The sequence below is a fragment of the Drosophila sulfurigaster genome, chromosome 2L (assembly GCF_023558435.1).
Source record: "Drosophila sulfurigaster albostrigata strain 15112-1811.04 chromosome 2L, ASM2355843v2, whole genome shotgun sequence".
Lineage (NCBI taxonomy): Eukaryota > Metazoa > Arthropoda > Insecta > Diptera > Drosophilidae > Drosophila > Drosophila sulfurigaster.
The window spans coordinates 28,366,825-28,392,871 of NC_084881.1; the positions used below are offsets into that span (position 1 = coordinate 28,366,825).

At 32.9% G+C, this 26,047-nt stretch overlaps 1 protein-coding gene and 1 long non-coding RNA gene across 8 annotated transcripts in view; one reads left to right on the forward strand and one right to left on the reverse strand.

Moving 5' to 3' along the window:
* Positions 1-3,021: 3,021 nt before the first annotated feature.
* LOC133850127 (synaptotagmin 1) lies at positions 3,022-24,760 on the reverse strand. 7 transcript variants are annotated; one of them, XM_062286123.1, is made up of 11 exons: positions 24,668-24,759; positions 23,067-23,381; positions 17,354-17,615; positions 16,061-16,317; positions 15,908-15,997; positions 14,719-14,913; positions 14,468-14,644; positions 8,734-8,842; positions 6,987-7,120; positions 4,041-4,271; positions 3,022-3,988 (listed from the first exon to the last, which is right to left on the reverse strand). In XM_062286123.1, the coding sequence occupies exons 3-10, from the start codon at positions 17,595-17,597 to the stop codon at positions 4,065-4,067; spliced, it is 1,413 nt and encodes a 470-aa protein (XP_062142107.1). In that variant the 5' UTR covers positions 17,598-17,615; positions 23,067-23,381; positions 24,668-24,759; the 3' UTR covers positions 3,022-3,988; positions 4,041-4,064. The 7 variants fall into 7 exon arrangements, 6 of the variants coding, with proteins under 6 accessions (XP_062142107.1, XP_062142104.1, XP_062142105.1 ...); XM_062286120.1 differs by having other exon boundaries at positions 8,734-8,848; XM_062286121.1 differs by having other exon boundaries at positions 15,908-16,003.
* Positions 22,669-26,047, forward strand: part of LOC133850138 (uncharacterized) — a 54,151-nt gene continuing 50,772 nt past the window's right edge. The window contains exon 1 of the long non-coding RNA XR_009895586.1: positions 22,669-22,702. This is a non-coding gene — a long non-coding RNA (uncharacterized LOC133850138). The remainder of the gene's footprint in view (positions 22,703-26,047) is intronic.

Here is a 26,047-nt window from a genome sequence, read left to right on the forward strand (position 1 = left end):
GTATGCAGTTTATTTAATAATACATATAATTCAATCGTTTTCGTTTTTTTTGCATTTTTGTTTTTGCAGTAATTCAGTTTTGCAATTAAGTTTTGGTAAGAGCTTTTATAACATATACTCGTATGTATTATGTATATATTTTATGTTCATTTTCATATAGTAAATATAATTGATTTAAAATTCAAAAACAGCTATAAACAGTTTATCATAAACAACAAAACTCCGAAAAAGAGCTTAATGATGAGTGGTGAGTTACGCAGCCGCTCTCGCGACGCGCCGCGTGTTTGAAGTGTTAGTGTGGTGAAAATTGTAATGTATGTTGAGTTCGGTTGAGTTGATTTGAGTTTCGATTGCCGCGAGTGTAAATAGTGATAGTGATGTGGTAAACTAATGGAAATGCCCAACAAGTTGGGCGCTTGAACATCGACCTACATATGTATGTGGTACGTACATATGTATATGTATATATGTATATTAATGCATTATTTATATGTATGTATGTATATTGTATGGTTAGTTTTCATACTATGCGGTGCTGTGGTGATTATGTATATTTCTTCATTTTATCGATTTCCTTCTGTCTTGTGGTATTTTATTTTGTATATATATAAAATGTTGTTTATCTGGAATATATATATGCACGGTATTTCTTGTATGTATGTATGCCGGTATGTATGTATATCGCTTATGTAATGCACACTCTACGTGGCCTTTTAACTCATTATTTTCAACATCAAACATTGCCCTATATCTTGGTTTACCTATTTGTCTTTTAAATTATATATTCTTCTTGTATTTGTCATTATTACATTATTACTGTTTGCCTAACACACACATACACGCGTTATATATTGTATATAGGTGCAAATCGCTCTATATTCTCCTTCGAATCCTTCAGGTGCGCTCTATATAGTAGTTTTTTGTGGATCGATCGTGTTTCGTATGGTGTTTTGCTAAATGCCTTTATGCCTGATTTATCGAATATATAAATTACATACATAAATATCTAAAAATAAAAATACATGGACTTCTACAGTTTTGTTGTTCTTAAATTTTCATTGTTTTTTTCTTCTTTTAATATTTTATATCTTTAACTATTATTAGTATTCTTCATTTCTTTTTTTTTTTTTTGGTTTGTTTATTTTCAACTACTGATTTGTGCTTTTTGTGATGGCTTCTGCGCTGCTTTTTGACTGCTGCGTTTAGAAATAATACAGATACGTACGTTACATGCAGTATACACAGTATTGTACGACTAACGGTAATCATATAGAACTATATATGGTAGACATCCATGTGTATTACTAATACATACAGACGTGTACGACTTTTCTTTTACTTTCGTTTTTGGTCAGTTCGTGGGTTGCTCTGTGTCTGTCTCTGTCTCTGTGTATGTGTGCACGTGCGGGTGTAGTGTGTGTGTGTGTGTGTGGGTGAGTATGTACATGTTGAGTATGTGTTGTTACACTGCCGTCGAAAATATTGTGGTCAGTGTAAACTTGTGTTCAAATTAAAATACCAAAACTAAAGACAAAAAAACGCAAATGAAATTATTGTATTTTTTATTTGTTGTTAATATTTATATATGTATGTATATGCATATATAGAAATATGTATATATAATTTGTTTTGTTTTGTTTTTTTTTTATTCATTCATCAGTTTAAATCAATAATCAACATCATTTTATATAATTCCATATAATTTGTTTAATATGCAAGTATTTATGTATATATATAGTTTGTTTTGTTGTTGTTGTTGCTGTTGTTGTGGTAAGTTTTGTGTCTTTGTTGTTGTTTATTTGGTTTTGATAATTTACAGTAATTATTTGGAAAAGCAAAGTACGTATTTTTTTTGTAATATTTTGTTTTGTTTTTTTTTTTATTGAACAATACTCGTAATTTGTTGTAGAATTTGTTTGCCTGTCTTTAAATTTTATTTATATATATATTTGTAATTTAGATGAATTATATTACATAAATATTTTGTTGGTATTTTCAGTTTGCAATTTGTTGTTGTGTCGTGTTTTTTTTTCTTTATCATTTTCATTTTGTTGTGAACATAACTACAAACTGTGTACGGGATTTTGTAGATCCCAAACTACGCATTTATCATTATTACATATAATTTATTATAATCATTTATATACCGTTTTGTTAAATATTTTTTACAGGACAAAAACATCTAATTCAATAGTTAATTTTACTTTTGCAATATGGAAATAATCAAATCAATTAATCAATTAAATATAGCCTGCTCTCTGAGTGGAATGCCCTAAATATAATCGTATTCATTTCCCAGATTGCAGATTGTTATATTTGTTATTCTTCTTCTTCTCCAATTTCATCATCTCTTTCTTGTTGTTGTTGTTCATTGAAAATACCAATTTAGTAGGTTTTTGTGCACAGGCTGCACAACGTTATAGAAGTATAGTATATATAAACGTATGTATATTGTTTAGATTTCAATGTATATATGTATGTTTATATATACTTGAATATAATATAAATAGTAATAACTATTATTGTTCTTAATATTTCTTGTTTTAACATTTTACTTTTGCTTTAGTTTAGTATTTATTTATGTATATTTTCATTATGTCCTAATATGCTTTTCCAAATCATTAATCAATCATAGTTATGATTAACAACACCGAAAAAAATACCAAACAGTTGAGATTAGTAGAAACCTTAAGAGCCTTTTTTTGAAGCAACTAAACCCGAAATTAATTTAGATACTATAGTATAGAATAGAATATAGAATAGAATTTTCGGAAGAGTAGAAGAGGGCTAACTAAAGGATCGATCAATCGAATAATGCTTATATTGTGAAATGTTCGATATACGATAGGTATTTTTTGTTTTGTTAGGGTTTAAACTGATGATATATTCCATTGAAATCACGCTTTAAAGTTAAACTTTTGTTATTTGCTTTTATGTTTGTTCTTTTCTTTTCTTGTCTTTTCCTTTGTGTTTTGGTATTATTTTGTTCTACTTATACGTCTGATTTACCAAACCTCAGCGTTGTGTATACATAACATTAGTCTATGCAGGGGTTATACATAATTTGTTTTTTTTTTTTATTCGTAATATAATATATTTTTATTTATTTTTTGTTTTACTTCTTCATTCATATGTCTGTCATGTCTCATATATATGTTGATGTTTAATATACTTACACAATTACAATAATACATAATACAATCGATAATTAAATATAATAAATTAATTTACATAACAGTTTGTCTTTTGGTATTTTCATTGATTTTCTAATAAACTTTCAACAGTTTCCGTTTTTGTTTTTGTTTTCCTTTTTTGTAAGATGAGAACAAAATAATAATAGATTTACTTTATTTTAAATGAATCAAAAACTTAACAAGTTAAAATGATGATTTAGTTGATTTTTCTTTTGTTTTAGTTTTTGTTTTATATATTTGAGTATATAGAGTGTTTTGAATTATATTTTTGTAACATACTCGTAGATTTTTCCATTATCTCATGACAACAACAATAAAATACTAGAAATTTTCTGCATTATTTTCGAAATAAATGTGATTAATCCAATTCAATACGAAACTTTTCTTGATTAATTTATTGCAGGCGCAAAGTTGGATAATAAATTGCTTTTTGTTTTAATAATGGATGAACCAATGTAAGTAGAACTTAAATTTCTAAATTCATACTAGTTTCTTTGACTTATGTTTTTTCCTCTTATTTCCATTTTGTTTCCAAAGGCTTGTAATATATATGTTTGTTTGTTTTTAATCAGATTTGATTGTGTTGTTGTTGATAAACTGCGCGGGCTACGATATTTATATTGATTGTTGTTTGTTGTGGGGTTTGTTGAGGTCCTTAGAGATCCATAATAGATCCAATGGATCAGTAGCTGATGATGCATACGATTACAATGACGGTTCGCTTGAGTTATCTTTGGTTTTTTCTTTATCTTTTCCTTTTGCCATAACGTCTGATACTTAGGTGTGCTGTAATGCTAAATTAAATCTATATTTTATGCTTTTATAATGGAAATATTGTAAACTCACCTGGATTTGTCAGCCGTGTAGCGTTTACTTCATGTTCTTAAGTATTTCGTCAGTTTCCTCGGGATCCTTGAGGGTATGCCATTGAGCAATGGGTCGACGAGGCGATGCCAACATGTCGGACCAATGGCGCAACTCAGTTCCAGTGCCCATGCAGCCAAGTATACAGCGTCCGATGGGCTCAGAGGTGCCAATACGATCGTAATCCACAACGGTAACAACGAGACAGATTTTCTAAATAGATTTCCCAGCAAAACAAAACAGAATCCATTGATTAGTCAATGTTGTTACCAAGTTTCCAATATTTTAACGGTCTTTTATTTTCTCAATATTTTTTCGGGGGAGGGAACAACTATGCGTTGAGCATAGAACTTTCGAGTTGAAGAACTATTTTATTGTTTTGTAGTATTTTCAGATATACGTGTTCTGTTTATGGATATTCGGGGAAGGAAAACTGTTTGTTACTGGTTACAGGCAGATACTACGAATTCTGTATTGGAAAGCATTTTACAAAAGGCATATAGTTTTCAACTACAGCTGAATTTTAATATATATATTGATTTTTTGTGCACTTTTTTTGGAACATGGTGCGGTAGCTGGCTTGTTTCCAGAAGTTCGGTCAGCGTAGAAGAACAATTTTTGTTTTTTATTTGGTTATTTTTGGGGAGCGGGAGAATCCCATCAAAGAATTAAATACAAGCTTTTTTAGGAGTTTATCTAAAGGCGGGCGGCATATTTTCAAGCATTACAAAAAGCGCCATTAAATATTACAACTCTAAAGTGATACGATATGGTATTTAGCTGTGATTAATTATTATGGATTGATCGAAATATGGTACGAGTAGAATAACAAGCATATCATGCATTTTTTACTAGGCGTTCGAAATAATAATTGTGTATGATACAGAAAATAAATTGTTGGTATTTTTTCTTTCATAGAGTGAAAAGCGTATGAAGTAGTTGGTATATTTTGTGGTATGTGGTATATGTTAGTAATTGTGTGGTATTTTTTTTAAATTGATATGCGCAATGATCTTATACAAATGTACACACATAGATTGTTTTGTCTTAACCTGCGGCTAATGAACAAATTACTTTTCTTTATTAATTATTTTTGTCAACATTTAAGCTGTAGCAAAAAGAAAAATGTTCATTAAATACGTGTAAACGAAAATGTATAATATTCAATCCCATTCGTCGTAAATCTTTTCCTTTTTTTTTTGTTTTTTGTGATGTGGTCAGAATACTACTTTTTTTTATGTTTCTTTTTTTGGGGGCAGGTCTCGGACTAGCACACGTAACCAGAGTTCTTTTTGATCAGATACCAAATATATAATATATATTTTTTCATGGATGTATGTATGTTGTTTTTAAAGGGTTTTTTTTCATGTTGATACGCTATACTTCTCTGTGGTGTGTTATTAGGTTTATTTCTTTTTGAACTTGTATACTGTATATTTGTTGTAGTATTTTGTTGTAGTTTTTGGTGGTGCGATTGGTTTATTGGTTGGTTTAATCGATATTCAAATCAGAAGACAGTGTCAAAATAATGAACCCATTATCGTGGTGCATTATTGACGCCGCTGAGAGATAGTTTGCGATAGTTTGTATTATGGAAAGAGTAGTAGGTAGTTTATAAGTAGTATTTTGTAGTATATTGTAGTAAGGAGTGAGAGAGTTGAGAGTGTGTATCTTTTCCATTCGATTCGATACTTAAAATACTGTATAGTATATTTTTTTCAATTCGATTATTCAATTTTATCGACTCTGCTCGTGCACTGCGAGAGCGCGCCGCACTACTGCTGCGCTCTCAAAAAATGTTTACAGTAAAACAATAACTACGAGTACAATATAATTGTTGATTGTAGTAGTATTAGGAGGAGGAGAGACTTGTGTCTGTGTAACGAGTATTCGTGGGTGTTTTTTTCTCATTCTCATTCTCATTCTTCTTTGGAGTTGATCTGTAGTTGTAACTACGAAGCGACCTACAACTGAACTCAATTGATTGTTATTTGTCTGTGTCAAAATCAACATCGAACATATATAGATAGATATATATAAAAAATACTTGAAAACCAAATCATTAGCTGAGCTAAGCACAAAATTAAAAAAATTTTTTGTTTTTTATATTTTCGATTTATCACAAAAAGATTGTCAATCAAACTACACAAAGTAAAAGCAAAATTAGGATCTGATTTTTTACGAACTGCGCTCAGCATTTTGTCATAATATTTACAGCCGGAATGTGGGCGTGGCAGTCGTTGGGCAAAATTTTTGTATATATATATAAGTATATAATATGGAGTATTATATATATATAAAAACCAAAAAACATAAAGCAAAAAAAGTGTTTTTGTTTTTGTTTAGATTTTTAGATTAAAATACAACATTGAACATTGAATACGTTTTGATTAATTTTGATTTGTTTGTTTTATATGTTTATTTTGGGGCACACATAGTAATAAATAGTAGTATTTAAATTGGAATTTGTTGGAGGTTTATTCGGGCTAGACGAAAGTTGTTTTTTGTTTTTGTTTTTTGGCTATCCATTTTAGTTTAGTTTGGTATTTGTATTTGTTTGTTGTAGAGTTTAAAGAGTAAAGAGTGATATTGTTGTTATTGGAATACGAATACGAATACGAGAATACGAGTATTCAACACATGTAGTATATATAAATATATAGAGTTATGTATATAAACAACAACAATTGCACGAAAGAGGCTAGTGTGGAGGCGGGTTCGTTACTCAAACTTTGTTTTTGTTTAGATTTTTTTGTTGGTTTGATAGTTCGGAAGGGACAGCTTTGGTTACAGTAAACAGTTAGGTAGTATTAGTAAGTAGTTGTAGTAGTAGTAGTAGTAAAAGTAGTAGTAGTAGTAACAGTAGTAGTAGTAGTAGTAGTAGTAGTAGAGTGGTTTTATAGGATAGTATAATACATTCTCGCATACTTGTATTTGTTCAAATGGTACTTCAAATGAGAACGACTCATTATAGTAAGGGTTGAGGGTGCATTTTTTGATACTTGTCTTCTTCTTTTTCAAACGTTTGCCATTTTGCATGATTGCAATTTTCACATATGGATCTATAAAATAGAAAAAATTGAAAGAAAGAAAAAGAAAACATTTTCTTTTTATAATAATAAAGTAAAAACTTTGAAGTTGATGAGCAGATTTTTGTTTTCTCTTTTTTGTTTTTTTTTGGTAGTTTTCAACACACACATATATATAAAGAAAAACGTTACATAAAACTCTCGATTAATAGAATATATAGAATATTGTTCATATAGATTGAAACAACAAATTGTACTTGATAAGAAACGAAAACAACGATTATCAAATTCGAACAAACGAAAGCTGAAACTTTTTAGTTCAGTAAATCCCAAAGAACAGGATTTTTTGCAAAATAAAGCCTTATATGCTCAAGGCTTAGCATTTAAGTATTCATTACGTATTGAAATATTATCAACATATGGAAAATCGCAAGAGTTACAAAAGCTACGAGATAGTTACATAGTTTAGTTCAAGATTTTTGTTTCTACTTTCGTTTGCTTCTCGAAATTTCAAAATCAAATAGACAGGATAGATAGATAGATATTATTTGGATATCAAAGATAAGTTAGTTTTTACTTTACGAACACAGTAACACGTTAAACTCAAGGCAGACAACTGATAAATCATAAGATACGAAAGAATATTGATATAGTTTTGTCTCATCATCATTTTTGATCGAATATATATCACAATAGAGCACAATGGGAACAAAAATGTCAATTGCTTTTCCGAAAACATACTTGAAAATGTTCTTTTGTTTGTAAAAGCCTAGAAGAACTTGATATGCCCATCGTCGATACGAGGGCATTCGTTGGGTCGGATATATTCACTGGCAACGTTCTCGTTTCTTTCGCTCTCCCAGCTTCAGAGAGCATGGAGAGCCGAAATACTATACGTATACTTGATGCGAGAGTGTCAGAATACGAATTAGATTACATGCAAAAGTGTAGCTAGAAGCAAGCGAATTTCAATTTACTGCTAATACGAGTATTTAGCAATATTTTATTGGGAATTTTGCAGATATTTGTATATTTTGCTATTGTTTTTTTTTTGTTTTTGGTTTGCCAGGCAATAAGTCGAAAAAAACTGTGCATAATTTCAAGATGGAAACGTTGCCAGACCAAAATATATCCATGGTTTTAAATGATATCAGTTTGATTTATTGTTGATATTTAATTTTTAGCGTACGCGATATTACATAAAAGTTGTTTGTATTGTTAAAGATATGCAAGTCGAAAATTTGCGCTAAATAATTATTAGTTGAAAAAGTTGTAAGAGCTTATTTGTTGTTTGTTAGATTGAAAATTGAAAAATTGGTCAAAAAAGTAATTGGGAATAAAATTGGAATACTTTGTTGCTCTCTCTCTGCAAACGTTGCCTTGGCGTTTGCATTTCATCTCGTTTTTTCTTAACATTTACATATTATATAGTAAATCAAGTCGCAAGATACAAATCAAGAATCAAATTATACGCAAAATCAATAATCAAAACCAAATATTACACTGGGCTATAAATATATATAAAACACACACGTATAAATAGATAGACACTGAAGCGTTGCCAAAACTGCAATTGGACTCTCTGAACAATACGGAAAAAGTCGCGACTTGCATTTTGACAACGCTTTGGTATAACGCTATATTACCAGACAATCCACCGACATCCATTTTCTTCAAGTTCTTGGCCTCGAGTATGACAACTGTTAGTTTTCCGGCGGTCGGCACATAACGCAGCGAGAAGCAAATGTCGCCAAGCTTTTCCTGTGGAAATTCGATAGAAAATTAAAAAAGAAATCCCATGGATTAGTACTACGGTTACAAACGCAAAGCGAATTTACAACATTGAACACTTCACATAAAGTCTAAGGAGTTACATTTAATCAGTTTCATATATATTATTTCTATTCGAGATGGGTTTCAATCACAGGAGTCAGTTTAAAACAAGAATTAGTTATATGGGACTTTGGGCATTTTTAATACGAAGAACATCATCGAACCTGGGCACACTGGAGATTAAGATTCACTAAAGAAAGATTCACTATAAGTGAATGGGATATCGTTGAAGTTAATTTACTTTCTTTGAAAGTCAGTAAAGTTAGTTGCCTGGTTCAGTTCAGAGAGTTTGTTATTTTTTATGATGAAACTGTAGACTCAATTAGCAAAGACTTTAAAATATTAACCAAAACTCAAATGGTTTACAATACGATATATAATACGATACAGTTTAAGAAACGAGGATACACAATTTAAACAGTTAATATTCTCACGAAAATCAAATCAAACTCAAATAGAACATTGTATCTCATTTACGAGTACGTTTTATATATTGGCTTTACAGGGGATGATATACGGAATACGTTTTACAAGTTACGGTATAAGGTTTTTGGTATTTTTGGGTACGATATCATACTACTTAGTATGTATGATTACATTTACTTTAGTTGGTAATGGGTTTAATTGGTGGACACAAAACGAAATAAGTACATGGAAACACATTTACTGCACGTCTTAGAGCTTCGATATTGTTGAGTGTGAATATATATATTGAAATAGTATATATTTTATGTATATAGTATGTAAGTAGAACTCAAAAGAAAGTTGATTAAGAACCAAACCTAAAACAAACAAAACAAACTTATTGATATTTGGTTTGCGTGTTGTTTGTTTGCTTGTTTTGTTTTGTTGTTGTTGTTTCATTGTTTGTTTTCTTGTTTGCTGTTTACAGGGATTCCAGACACAAACTTACACAGTTCAGAAATATAGATTTATTAGTTATATTTTAAACACCCAGCTCAAAACCGATATATATATGTATATATTGAAAAATATAAGCAAAATGAGAGATTATGACAGAGAAAGATACAGAGAGAAGTTTGAGATTGGCCGATTCATATTTGTATTATATGTACAGTTGGGTCTTCAAAGTTGAAAGTTCTTTGGATAACTATATGAGCGCAAGGCCTCAAAAAGTAAGGAAATCAAAATGTTTGAGATATAGACAGAGAGAGTTTTAGAGATTTGTAGACAAAAAGAGAAAGAGAACGAGCGAGTATTATATTTATGTATATGTACATGAAAGGCATTCGAGTAAGAATATAGTATATTATATTATATTACAATTTGATAAAGGTTGCACTATCTAATGCATTATCTAAATATATATTTATTATACTATGTAGATAAACCCTTGGTTGGCTGGAACCACTTGCATTTGTTTTGGTGTATGAAAAGGGGATTTTCGGTTTTCGGTTTTCAGTTTTAAGTTTTTGCTTATCGATACTGTTATCGATATCGGTTGTACACTAATCGATTGCCAATTGCTTAATACACTTATCCAAAGCCAGCAATTTGTACAAACTAACCTGGGATTTTTGTTAAAAGAATTTCAACTATGTATTTTACTATTATAATTGGTGTGTTCTTTTTTTTTTGAGTATTATTATTAAAATAAACAATCTTATATAGAGAGAGAGAGCGAGCGAGCGAGCGTAACAGAGTGAGAGAGAGAGGTAGCAAGAGAGAGATAGAGATAGGAAGAGAGAGAGAGAGTTTTTGAGTAGTCACTTACCGCTACTTTTTGATTTTGAGTTTTGAATTTGAGGTATTGAGTTTGAATTGAAAGTTTTTGGCTTTTTTTTTCATGGGCTTTCAAAAATGTCTCAAGACTTTGAATGTCGAAATGTTGGGTGAATGTTTATGCGGACCAGAATATAAACTCAATAAATAAACTATCAAAAACAATTAACTAAAAAAATCATTGAAAACGAAACAAATAATAGAAAATAGTAAGATACAAAAGAAAAATTTGTTGATCATTTGTTTTCAGTTGTTTTTGACTGTCATCGAAGCTCTGCTTAAACATTACAGCACACAAACAAGTTGCAAATTATAAAGTTTTTTTTTTGTTTATATATAATGGCATTATACAAATATCGGTCGAGACAGCGACACAGTTAAGGAACATAAAATGTACATATTTTGTATTCAATTTCTTTTGTTTTTTTTTTAATCGAAACACGAAAGAAGCATTATTACAGTTTTTCTTTTAATAAACATAAAATTTATTTTTGAATTACAGATACATTTTATTTTTTAATTTAATTTTTAATTTTGTTTTGTTATTTTTAACGTAACGGAACACAAACACAACGAAAATAACTTGAACACATTTATGAGGACAACAACCAAAGCAAATAACGATAATTATGAATTGTCTCCCAAGGAGAGTTTCGATACTTACATGTTTCCAGGCAATTCAGATATGATTCCAGATGTCGTTTAACCGATATGAGTCAAATTTTTGTTCGAGTAGAGTTTTTGATTTGGTTTTTGATTTTTTTGAGTTTCAATTTGGTGAATTTTGAGACACGATTGTATAGATTTTTTGTTTGGTTTTGATTTGATTTTTATTAGCGATACGTTCAAAAATAATTAAAGAGAAAAATGAAGAGCATATTAAAGATTTTTCAATTACAGTTCCATTAGAATTTCAATAAAGTTGGCAAATTTGAAAAAAGAAAATGTTTTGCTTCAACGAATTTGTTTGTGTACAAGTTGTTCGCATCGGTGTGTGAAAGTGTCGATGTTGTCTGGTTCTGTGGGGTGTGTAATTTTTTAAGAGTATATAAATAGTCGGAGAGTATAGTTTTTAAGCAAAAAAAACATGCAATTTGGTTTCGTGGTATGTCAATATTTTGGAGTATTGTTTTTGTGTTGGTTTCGCTTGCTAAACTATGTGAAAAGTTTATAATACATAGTGTGTCTTGAAATACCATTGCAGTTGATTGGTTTTCTTTGAGTTTTTCGTTTAAGCTGAATTTCCATCTTTTAAAAATACCCATTTTATGTTCTGTTTTACTACAAAGTTTTCAAATTAATTTTAGTATTTGAAGAGATTTTCAAAGGCATCTTTTAGTTTAGTATTTAAATCAGAGTATTTGATATAGCATATTTTTGGGTAAGTGGAATTTAAATTAAATCTGCAAGAGCATTAATTCTTCGGGTCGTTTTATTTTAGTATTTATTTCGGAGTATTTTATATAGTATATTTTTGGGAGTATGGAATTTAAAATCGAACTGCAAGAGCATTAAATATTCGACTAGCCGAAGAATTTTTATTCCTTCTCATTAGAAATTATATTCTTGCATTCTCAGGCCAAATTCTTTCAGTATTTTTGGTGTGCTTTTTGTTAATTTTTTTGTTTGTTGTGTGCTTGTGTTTGTGTTTCTGTGTATTGTTTAATAGATTTTGCTTTGCATTCATTTAAATAAATTAGACCAATTTGAAATTATTCGTTTTAGATGCGAGTGCAAAAGTTGATTACTACTTTAGGGCTTTTTGTAAAGTTTCCAATCAAAGTGCAAAAATTAGGGTAATAAATATTGTGTGTACAGTGTGTTCTTTTTTTTCGTGTGTTGTGTACAGCAGACGGTGGAAGTGTGCGTGGGAAATTTGTGTCTAGGCTTGCGGCATGGGAAATTTGTTGGGAAATTTCCATAAATTTCTTTAAGCATTTTTTGTTCAAGGGCCATGCTGATTCTGATTAATCGTTAATCGTTAATCGTTTTGATTTTGAATCATTTCTTATGCCACAAATTTTCTCAACAAAATAATATTGCAGTGTGATTATTTGCATTGTGGAAAATGCTAAGGTTAAAGTTCATAAATTCTTAAGATTAATAGCAAAAATTCAACTACAATATTAATGATGCGAGAAAAGATGCAGACATAACAAGAGAAAGTTGAGAAACAGCGCGTTTAATTATTATATGATTATATAGGTTTATATAGTTTAAGATTGATTATCATGTTTACAGTTACATTAATATATATGTATATATAGAGGTTGGGAATTAGCTGTTTACAGTGTCTGTGTGTGGGTTAATTTTGTTTGGATGTGTTTACAGGAGAGATAGAGATAGAGAGAGCGACAGATCAAAGAGACAGAGCAAGTTTTACATAGTAGTATATAGGAAACAAAAGAAAGATTATAACAAATCATGTATGCAAAATGTGTTTATTGTTGAATTTTTATCATAATTTCTTCTTTTTTTTTTTGGGTTTTGTAAAACTTTAAAATATTTTTTTCATTGTATTTACCTTCTACAAAAGTTCAAGAAAACAAGAGTTTTTTTTTTTGTAATTTATAGTTATGTATGTATTGAAAACAATTGTTGTTTTATTTTTTTTTTGTTGGGGGGAATTGGAGAAAGAGAAATTGAAGAGTTTATATATTTCAGTTTGTATTTTGTTGTACTTTGTGTTGGTTAAAGTTTCAAACAGAAAAAATATATAGAAGTTATAGAAGAATGTGCAAGAAAAATCAAAGTCTGTTTTCAGTTTTTTCGGTTTTTAGTTTTAGGCAATTGTTCATAAACTTTGCAGACAAAGTTGATGAAAGATTACCGTAGCTTGTAAATGTTTTCTTTTTTTGTATAATATATTTATACTTGTACTTGTTAAATGATTTTATTATTTATATTTGCATTTTGAACTGGGTGTGTTTGAAAGTTGAGTAAAAGTTTTGCACTTTGCTGTCTGTTAACGCAGTTTAAATTGTTATTGTTTCTGTTGTACTTGAGGGGGTCAGAGAGTGAGATTATTTTGGGGGGGTTGGGGAGGTTTTTATACTTTTACTTAGAAGAGAGTTAGATAGAGATAGATAGATAAAGAGACAGAGAGAGAGAGTGAGATAGAAAGAGAGCGATACGCAAAAGCAAACATCAAAGTTGGTCTTTTGAATTTGGATTCAGTTTTGTATTTTATTTTTTTGCTATGGTATGTTGTTTTTATTTTTATGGAAATGCGAATTACATACACACAAAACACACAATTTCTGTTTATTCGGTATTATTTTGGTATCATAATGGGAATACTTTGGTATAAGTTACACACAAGTCAACACGCTTTGAGTTTTTTCTGTTTCTGTTTTCGTTTTAGTTTTTTTTCTCTTTTTTTCGACTGTAGTTTGTGGGTACAACTCAAATGAATTGAAACATATTCAAATTATAAGCAACAGTTGTTGTTGTAGTTATTGTTGTTGTAGTTTCGTATACATCTTGTTGTAAATTGTTGATGTAAATTGTTGTTGTTTCTTTTTGGTCACAAAGTTGAAGTGAACACAACAAAATTTCAAATGAAAATCAAATAAACTTGAGACACTTAGAGGCACATTTAAGTTATGTTTTTTTTTTTGTTTTGTTAAGTACATATTACACACATAGAGTGGAAACACCATCGAGGAAAATGCCCACCCAAGAACATATTCAAAAGAAATGAAAATGTCAAACGAAACGTAACGTAACGGAAACGTAAATATATTTTTTGTTTTGTATATGTATTTGTATTTGTGGAGCTGTCATGGTCCAATCTCTACATACCTGTCCACCTTCACCCTCAACGCTGACCAGATCACGCCATTCCTCAATGGTTTGCGCCAAATCGATGGTGCACAGCGGCACCTTCACCTCACCAATTTGGTCGTGTTTCGAGAATCGATCAAAGTCAAAGATGGCAAATACGAGCGTCTTGTTCATGGCATCGGCATACGGTAAACTCTGCAGAACTCACACTTTTAATACCCAATTCCAAACAAGGGAAACAAATTAAGAAAACTTTCTTTTTTACTTACCTTGAATGTGAACGTTTCATTGAAGACAGGACTGAGGGTCTTGCGGTGCACCTTTGTCTCGAACTTCTTTTTCTTGTCGGGCAACAGATAGACCTTCACATAGGGATCCGAAGTACCGCCCATGTCCAGAGCTGGCAGCTCCTCGGCCTGTATAACGGTTACGGCCAAGCTGTTTGAGTTGAAGTCGTATTCAAGCTGCAATATACACATTATAGAAAATGATCCGCAAAAATAGCGGTTCCCATAACGAAGAAAGATTTAAGTATATTAGTGGAAAGTCTTTAGAAAATTTGAAGAGCTGTAAATTATGTTATGGATTTTCGTGTGCTGCATTCTAATTTCGTGCAAATAGCAAATATACTTTGTACTTTTCAATAGCATTTAGTTAAGATTAAAGATGGGTAAAGTTATCCGAAAGTGGAAGAAAGAATATAACATTTAATTTCAAAGTCTACTTTCTCTTATTATTTGGTATTTATTTAATATTTGGTACATTGGATATAGTACTACATTCAAAATATACCGTAGAGTGCAAATTATACTAGATTGTGAGTCAAACCATATGGTATATTTTTAGTATATGGTATATTTTGCGCTCTTACTATATATTTTTAATGTATCACTATATTAATATACCCAATATAACCTTTGACATATTTTTAGTACTTGGCAGTATATTTAAAAATAAATGCCGCACTGTATTGCTTTCTTCAAAAATTGAAAGCGAATATCTTTCTTAATTAACTTTAGTTTCTTTACAACTTTCGGCAACTCAACTAAATGCTTTTGAAAAGTCTTCGTTATGGTTCTCAAATAGTTGTACAAAAGTTAAAAGTTCTTTATGAAGTAATTATGACAAATTGTAGTATACTGTTAATGTTGTGAGCAAGTGATAAAGTTAAAATTGTATAGTTAAAAAAGTAATGCAAAGTTTTGAGGTACGTTTTGCTGGCTCTCTCGATTGTACTTGACTCGATTTGACTTGACTTGACTTAAGTGGTGTTTCCTTTGTGTAAAAAAACGACAATTACGATAGTGCTTTGGACAATTTCACACATTATCTAGTATTAGGTTAGTTAGTAAGTATTTTGTTTGGGGGGAGGATAATTAAGTTATTCTTGTGTTGCACTTGAATTGGGCACTTGATATTTGTTAAAAGATTGTTGGGAATGGGAGAGTGAAAGCTCACCTTGAAGTTGAGACGCCCCAGCTTTTGTTCGCTCTGTTTGTCCTCTTCGTCGCCTTCTTCGGCATTTTCGGTGAGTTCCTCCATATCAGGCTGAACCTATGGCATACCAGAACCCAATAACTACTAAGATTTGATGGCATTGCAGATACTTACTTTCTCTTTGTATGCCGATCCCAATAACTGAACCGATTTCATATCGACACCTTTCTTACCCTTACCATCTTTGGTTCTTCGCTTCTTAAGGAATCGCCGCACACAAAAGAATATTATACCAAAGACGACCAGGAATACGAGTATTATAATCGCGACCACGCCCCATGTGGGCAAGCCCGTTGTATCGGCCAGTTTCACAGCGATCTTTTCACCGACATTCTCAATCTTTTTAATCACCGGCATCGAGGTGGTAGTTTCTATAATGAGAGATTAATATAGAGATTAATATAGGAAAACAAGTATGGACGCTACAGTCGAGTGTGAGATACCCGCTACATATGTTGAATGAATGTATAACAGTGCGGTACTATTCTTAAAATATACCAAAAAGTATAGCACAAAAATACTAAAATGTACCAAAGATACAAAGATATATTGTATACTACTACTTTCAAAATATTCCATAAAGTACAAAATTTACCAAATACTAGAATATACCATAGGGCAAATTTGGTATATTGATAAAGTACTACTGCAAAATATACCATATTGTCAGCCAAAACTAGCATCCCACATATGAATTATATCAAAGGCTATATTTGGTATATTGGTATATTTTAAAATATACCAAAAAGTATACCACAAAAATACTAAAATGTACCAAAGACTATATTTGATATATTGAATACTACTACGTTCAAAATATTCCATAGAGTACAAAATATACCAAATACTAAAATATACCATAGAGCAAATTTGGTATATTGATAAAGTACTACACTGTAAAATATACCATATTGTCAGCCAAAACTAGTAAAATTTCAAATATGAAGTCTATATTTGGTATATTGGTATAGTACTACACTGAAAATATACCATAGAGGGCAAAATGTACCTGGTTTTCAGATAAATCTACTAAGACTATTAGTAAGTAGGCGTTTTGCCTATTTCTTTGATATTTGAATTTTCAGGAATCAAAAAAGCTTTAGTATTATCTGTATCGAAATTCTAGCTTCAAAACTACGCTCGTTTTTCGATTTTTATAAATTAGAGGGGCTGAAAAAGGCGTGGCAAACTTGAAACAATCTTGATGCTGTCGAAAATAAACTATATCTCCATCTCTTATAGTTTCTAAGATCTACATATGTATTGATGGACTCGCCTATATTGTCAAGGCTGTTGACGCTGATCAAGAATATATATTCTATAGGTAAATACCTTCTTCTGCCTGTTACATACATTTCCTATGGGCAGCGGGTATGAAAACAATGTTGAATAGTTTCCAAAACTCACCCTCTGGTTCCGCTGTCGTTTTTGGCGCTATTGTAGTCTCCACTTGTGCGATTCTTTGATTCTCTGCCTTCTGATGTTCGGCAGCCTGTACCGCCGCCTGTTCCCGAAAATTGGAGTGATGTGTCGTTTCCTCCAGCTTCTGGCTGATCGTCTCCAATTCGGCTGGAGCTGTCTCAGCACCTGGGGCCACAGGCGCTGGCTCCGCTGCTGGCTGCTCGCCGTCCGTTTTTGCATTTGGCGGCATTTTGCACTGTGTTTAGAACTAAAAGAAAAGAAAGAAATCCATGCCATTAAAATGTGCTTTGCTTTGTATCGTATATTCTAAAGATTTCCATAACAATTTGCCACTGATAAGCCATCAAAGCGGACTGGTTTCTAATTGCGCTGTCACCATTTAAAAATAGACACAACAACTGAAATCCTACAAAAGTCGTTGGCAATTTAGCGTGGTCAGAATATCCTTGGAAACACTAGAAATGCGTCGTCGTTGAGGGTGTCGACAATTGCTCAGCTATTTCCAAGTAAAAGTACTTTGCGGATAGCATGCCAAGGACACAGACACCCACACAGAAGGATAATGTAACACACACCCTCACATACACACATGCTCCCTCTCTCTATTCGTTTGATTGTTTAAGCAGCATTCGCTCCACTCTTATTCTCCGTTTTTTCTCTCTTTTTTTATCCCCTGTGGCGTTTTGCAAATGGTTGAAACGGGTCAAATAACTGGCAGCAAAAGCCATCATAGAAAAGTCGAGTCGATTTAACCTTGGCTCCTTTTGAGATCACAGATTATCAGACGCAAGAAAACAACTATTTTTTTTTATCATCAGAATTGAGTACTAATTAGAAAAGTTTTCTAAAATGAGGACAAGTTGGCGCCAAGTTTTGAGCTCTCTTTTCTTATTAGGGTATTTCTTAGTTGAACTTGCGAGACGACTTTAACGTTCCCTGCTGCCGTTTTTATTCTTTCATTTCTTTATAATTTAATTCATTAATATAAAAACCGGTTTGCGCTCTCCCCACATTTTTCCCGCTGTGTTTTGTTTCTTATTGTTATCCATTCGCTTTTGTTGTGCTTCTCTCTCGCAATCCATTTTTAATTAAACACATTTTATTTGCCACAACAACAACGGAGACGACGACGACTTCTGTTTACTCGGCGACCCTTTAATAAAGTTTTTCATATGTACAACCTTTGACCTTTATTTGTTTTCTTTTATTTTGCGCTCATATTTCTCTGATTGACGTGAGCTGACAGGAAGAGACACAAAACCTAAAATAATTGCCTCAATTAAAACTTGAAATTGCTCGCAATTTAAGCTGTTTTATAATTTATAATGAATGCAATTTAAGTAGAGAGTTTAAAGGTTGTTTATGTGGTTTCTTTTTCAGAGTTATGCCTAGAGCGTAACTCTCGTAACTTTTGGTAACTCGCAGCTGTGTTTATCAGCTGAGCTGCTGTAAAGTTGTCTTATTTTTGGCTTAAATTCCTTGAATTTATGTGAATGCCTTGGGCAACATGTCGTATGCGCAATTTCGTGCCCAAAGCGGACTGTAAATTGCTGCTAACTGCGCTGCTGCTGTTGTGGTTATGCTTGTTTGCACACCAAATGACGTCAAAGGTAATGGAAAACTATACTCACACACACACACACACACAGACACTCGAACAGTTTTCCACACACACACACACACAAACTGTGAAGCGACTGCGTGAATTTGAAATGCGAAAGGCAAATATGAAACAAATTTAAATTCAAATGCGTTGCTTATGCTCGAAGAGATGTGCTTAGCATAAAAGTCGCCTCACTTCGCGGTTATTTACTTTTTAGCCGACAAATTCTCCAGTTTAAGCCTCTGACGAAAGATACTTGGCAACGCCCCATAAGCAGCTGCGTCAACGGCTTGTGTGGCTCCACCAGAGGCCACTGCGGCATGGCAAGTCTTCTGGCGACATTTTTGCGCAAATCAATAAATTTAAATGCAAAGTCTATTTGAGCCTCTCTCAACTCAACTCAACTCTCAAGCAGAGGAGCCAAGTGCTCTTAGCACACCCCAGTTGGGGAGCCAAGTTGTCGTTGGATGTTGGGTTAAGTGAGTTTTGCGAAACGGAAATTGAGTTTGCCTGATGAATTGAGACAAAGGCACATTTCAATTGAGTTGAAGAGGAAGTGTAGGAAACGTTAGAGAAAAGTGCCTGAATTTGCATGCGCTTCGATTATTAAATAAAGTATGCAGAGAAAAAAGAAAAATGTGGAAATGCTTTAAAAAGCAAGTTTAGGCTGCATTGTAAATTACTTAATTTTAAATGAAACCCACTTGTAGCATATCATTTCATAGTCACCTGGCAGCATTCTCGTTCAATTTGCGCATACATTAAATATTAATGCAACGACCAGAGCAATAAAATCAAGCCGAAATAAAAAGATTTCCCTAGGAAAGTGCAAACGAAAAGAAAGAGAGGAAAGGAAAAGAAAATGAGGACAGACCCAAAAAGTTGGCACATTTCGTACGTGATCTTTTATTAATGCTGAAAATCACAAGCGAAATAACGATTGTCATAAAACAGGGCGAAAAGCAGCTTTGTGCAAATCAGACTGAGAAGACGCCACATAAAATGTTGTGTGTGTTAAAAATGGCTGAGAGAAAAATGTCATAAAAGCAGCCACACAACAGAAATTTATAGTTTTGCGTGTTGGCTTGAAGTGGACAAACTGCAGCAGCTCCTAGATACTTCTTTAGAAAACTACACACACACACACACACATGTATATTCTGCTACTACACACACATACATATATGGATATTCAGCTTATACATTCGTGCTTTTTATTGTAGCATACTTTTGTGCGCCGCCAAAACAATTTTTGTCATTCTGCCAGCGCTTTTTTTTTCGCAACTTATTTTCTTGCTCGCTTTATACACACAGTTCAGGTGTGTGAGTGTGTGTGTGCCTGTGTGTGTGGTTTTATTATATGCCCGGTGCCCGTTTGTCTGGCGCATTCGTGTTAAAACTACGCAGTTTGTTTCGACAACAGCTGCACGGCACTTTTCTAATTGGGTTTATTGTCTTTTGGCCATAAAACTATCAAATCAGTCAACAAGAAGAGTCTCGAGATAAGACTGCACTGATTGAGTGCAGCAACTGCTTTCAGTTGATTGACTTTCGACCGCTGGCTTCACATTTATATATTTTAAAAATATTCTTTGTGTGGGTGCCCCAGTTTTACCATAATATTTCTGTTCTTTATAGCTCTCTTGTTTGCACTGTGACCTTTGATGGGTATTCTGTCTAAAAATAGAATTGATTTGCGTTTTATTTTGTGGCAGCTCGCTCGTGTGGTTTCAAACAAGCTGTGCGAAGCTTCGCTGAATCTAAACTGTGGGATTGAAAGTAAAAGCTGCACTAAAAATATCAACAATTGGTTGTCACTTAGATTAGGGTTTCGTTCATTTAGCGAGATAAGATAATTCGAGTTCATAAAACATGCAGCAGAGCACTGAGTCGAGTGTCAGAGCAGATAATGGGCTTGGCAGACGTCGCAGACGTGATAGACAGGCTCATGTTTTTTTTTTTATGTCGTGCCAGGAGCAGGGCCAACATCAAGAGCCTGACAATCAGGCTGTCAAAACAAATTAAGCTCCTCGGGACCAGACAAAATATTCACCTGTGCTTCAATCTAGGCATAATAACATGACGTTGGCATGTAATAGAAATAGAATTAAGTGTTTTATTCTTTATGGGAGAGAGGAGCGGGGGTAGAGCAGGAAAACAGGAAGGCGACCCTCATTGAAGCTCAGTCCCACATTAATTGTTTAAGCTCCTGCTTCATATGCTGAGCAGGAAACGGTTAAACTTTTTGAAGAGCGCGCGCACTCGGAGAGAGAGAGAGAGAGAGAAAAAGCACGCGAGAGAGAGGGCAACATATGGTACAATCTCTCTCTCTCTCTCTCTTGTTCTCTTTGCGCTTTCTGCGCACATAACCCAGAGAAGGCAACCAAAAACAAGTTGAAGGAAAAACGAAGAAGGCAAACGAAAAAACTGAAAAAAGTAGGCAGACGAATGGCTAACCAAGTTAAGATTGTTCAGGCGACAGTCTATCACGATGATGACCATGATGAGGCCATTGATGATGCTAATAATGAGGTTGCTACGAAAAGAAAACTAATTTTCCACATCATTATGCTTTTCGCTTTCAATGCACAAAATTCTGCTTGCTCTGTGCTATGATTTCATTACACAGTTATTTTTGTGCAATCTGTAAAAGTTGCACTCACACATGTCCTTTTAAAAGCATTTTTTTCGGCACTGCGTATGCGTGAGTTTGAGTTTGTCTTTGGCTTGATTATTGGCAATTATGTGCGGTTTTTATGTGTGTGTCGTTTCCAAGGAACCACGCATATAATTCCTCAGCTAATAAAACGAACGCTTATCGCCAACTACTTCGGCTTTCCCTTCCCCATCTCTTGCCATCTTTTCTTTGTCCGTTTCTTTGAGCTTGAGTTTTATGCATATTTCATGTTGATTTTTCTTTTTTTCGGCTCACAGCGCACGCAAGATAATTAACAACAAGCCGAACAAGAACAAAGAGATGCTTAATTAACTTTGGCTACGGCTTCAGCATCAGCTTCAGACTTCAGTTGAATTTATTCGGCGAAAAAAGCCTCAAGGGAGCTTTATAATAAGCTAGACCAAAATGCGTATTAGCAATTAATTATATTTGCAGTTTAATAACACGGCTGTATTCAATTTTTGTGGTTCAACTAACAAGCTAGGCATAAAAGCTGCTAATTTGACTTGAGTTGGGCTAGACAGAATTATAATTGGGAATTAGTTTGTGGGGAAAGCAATTCAAAGTCTTGTTAAATTAAAGATTAAACAAGTTTTTTTTGCTTTAATTATTTTTAGTATTCTTTTAATATTTAGTATTTTTTATATTTTGTTTATGCGATTTTAGTATTATTATTTTTCTCATATTTCAGTTTTAGTATTTAAGTATTTTTAGTACTTATTACATTGTAGTATTTAGTATTTCAAGTGTTTACAATAATTTAATATTTTAGTAACTTAGTATTTTAGTATTTACCATTTTATTATTTAGATTTTTTTTATATTTTGTTTATATACTTTTAGCATTATTATTTTTCTCATATAATATTTTCAGTTTTAGTATTTAATATTTCAGTATTTTAGTATTACAGTATTTTTACATTTTAGTATTTAATATTTTAAGTGTTCAAATACTTAGTATTTTTTAAATTTTGTTATACTTTTAGTAGTATTATTTCTTATAATCTTTTCTTTTTATCTTTTTAGCGCCTACTGAAAGATTGGTTCATTAATATGTAAGTATTGAGCAACATTTCTATATTCTTGGCATAGCTTTTATGCACACTCTGGTTAGCTAACGATATCTTATAAATTTCGAAATACTTGCTCCTTTTTTTAGGATATTCTAAATTCATATCGAAATTTTATAAATTTCTACTTTGTTAGGACGTTCTGAAAATAGTGTTGATGTTTTGTAAATTTGTAAATGCTTTCAAATAATCATTATTATGGCATTCAATTTTTAATGGCTTCAGCTGAGATAGCAAAATGTTGTGTGAGCTATAAAAGTTTGATTGAAAATACTTTGCATTCATTTCGCGCAACAAAGTTTCGCTTGCCCCTGAAAGTATGCAGCAGAAAAGATAAGAGACAACTTACCTCTTAATCAGACAATGTTGCCAATGTTGTTAATAGTAAAGTGTTGCAGAGTCAAGTTTGCTGGCTGTTGTTGTTGTTGTTAGTTGGTTTAGTTTGTTGAGCAGCAGTTGTGAGTAGATTTGATCCGGCAGGAGGGCAACGGAAGGCTCAAGATGGTCTTAGGCTCGGGCTGCTGGCAGACAACGACAACGTCGTTGAATCGTGTGGATGATGTGAAGAGGGAGGCTGAATTAATATGCGAGTGTGTGTGTGTTGTGCTGCGTTGGCTAGTGAGGCCTTTGCTTAGCGCTAGTCTCACATGTATTTCGAACACTTCTGCAAATCGATAAGCGATTAACGATAAACGATTAGCGAGCAATGATTAGCGAATTACGTTTGGTGTCATTAACGATAGCGAATGTTTCTCTTCGTTTTGTTTTTTTTTTTTTTTTGATTATTTTATTTTATTGTTGAGCGCGTGGTTAAATGTATTTTTGTGTATATTATGCCAGACGAGACGCGCAATGCAAACAGCAAACGACGGAGAGAGAGTCGAAGGAAGAGAGAGAGAGAGCAGAGTAGAACAGAGCAGAGCAGAGAGAGAGAGAAGCGAAAACAGAGCGTATACGTAATATTAACAATACAATGGTATGCGTAAATATTGATAGAGCGAATCTCGCTAAGTGAGAGTGTGTGTGTGAGTGAGTGTAGGTGTGTGTATGTGTGTGTGAGTATGGCAAAGAGGAAGGGCAAATTCGCTTTTCGCTTCTGCTGCTGCTGCTGCTGGGGACGAAGACGTTTGTTGAAAGCAAATTCAGGATAGAGATTTTCTTACAGCCGTTTTTCTTTTCATGAGCTTTTCTCTTGACACTCACACACACACACACACACATGCACATACACTCGAAATCGTGACTTGTGCAATATTCGCTTTTCATCGTTGCTTAATTTTTATTTAAATAATTATCATAATTTGCGCATTAGAGGAAATCGAATAATTTTCATTGGCGTGCTGCAGAATTTTCTCAGTGGGTCACGACGCGTAAAATCATGTGGAAAAATCAATATCTCAGACACACGCGTTTTCACTTTCAATTCAATAGCATTTCTTCACGCTTTTCACAATTATTTCGCATTAAACTTTTGCATTTCCCATCAGTATTTCCGTTTCTCAATTCAAATTGTTGCAAATTTGTTTTTCAACTTTGCTTCGGCAATGCCAAAAATGCTGATACACAAAAAATGTTCTGCTCTTTTCCTTTTTTTTTTTCTTTTTTGGCCCAGCGCGTGCCACCATCAACTCACACACACACAGATACACTTACATACCACACTGACATAGTCACACACACACATACACACTCAAATTCACACACACAGTGACAGACGCACACGCACAACACTTTTCAGGCCCTTCGTTTGGCGTTTTGCTTTTATGTAATAATTCAAATTCAAATTCCTTTTTTTCTAAAACAATTCCAATTGATTTGCGTTCGACACTTTTCTTTATTTATTATTTAAATAATTGTTGGTTGTCGTTTTAAATCGTTTGGCATTTTGCAAAACATTTTTTTCATCACATTTGTAGATTTTCTTTTTTGGGATTTTTGCTATTCATTCACCTTCAGTGCAGCGCTTTGTACTTGCAGTCAACTTCCACGGTCGATGTTCATTCGCGTTTTGGGCTACACAGCCAAGGAGCTGCGAGGAAAAAGCCCACAGACATTGGTCCAACTGCCAGCCAGAGAGAGCGAAACGGGTCAGGCATCGATTTTGCGTTGGTGGCTAGCGGGCCAGGGCGGGGGTTGCTAGAACGGCGGGGCGAATGCGTGGTTGTATCGTGTCAGTGGCAACAAAGTGTAGACCAAAGCAGAGCAGAGCTTTCAAAGAGAGTGTAGACTTTTACTGGCAATCAGCGAGATAAACATTGGAAATCATTTACTTCAGTGATTTGAAAGTTTAGACATAAAAAGCTTTTGCTTAAGCGAGCTTTTCGGTAATGAACTTTTCTAACAAAGTGACTATGGAAGAAAGTGCAGACTTTTACTAGCAATCCACAAGACAACCGCTGGAAACCATTTACTTGTATGATTTGAACGTTTGTTTAAAGGCAGCTTTTTTCTTGTTCAAGCGAGCTTTTCTCTAATGAACTTTACTGACAAAGTGACTCTCAAACAGAGTTTTGACTTTTCTCCTTTACTTCAGTGATTTGAAAGTTTGTTGAAAGGGATCTTTTTTCTTGTTTAAGCAAGATTTTCTTTTAAAAACCTGTATTTTCACAAAATGAGCTTTGTTTTAGTATAAAAAAAATAATTAATGTGTAATTCGTTTTCCTTGCGAAGAATTAAAATTTAAGTTTTTCGGTAGCTTTCATTTATTCTTTGCTTCGCTTTTTATTCATACTCTGGTTAGCTACAGATATTTTATACATTTATAAATGCTGGCTCTTTTTGTTTATTATTTATTTATTATTTATTAGAAAAAATTCTACTTTGTTAGAATATTTTAATGAAAAGTTTTATACTACCTCTATGATAACTTTGTTGTAGTTTTCAAATTTTTGATGTATTAATAAATATTTAGGACACCTTAATAGCTTTTCTGTATATAAAACTTCAATATTGTTAAGCATAGAATTTTTTAAAATAGTTTAAAATATTGTAATCTTGAATTAGGCTCTTTGGTAATTTTATCTCCTCTTCCACATGATTCTTCAAACGATTATGCTTAAATTCTACGCCAAGATACGCAAAAAGCTCTCTCTCACTCGCTCTCTCTCTCTTTTACTTTCTTTCGTGTTCTCTTTGCCTTCGCTCGATATGCAAAACATCTGATGGTCAGCCACATGTTTGGGCCATAAAGGACTCATAATAGAAAAAGTTTCGGTGCATGCGTACTGCAACGGAAGTTTCTCAATGGCAATGGAAATACATAGAAGAGTTGCTATATGTATGTGTGTGTGTGAGTGTGTGTGAGTTTGCATGTGATTGATTGAGTGTGAG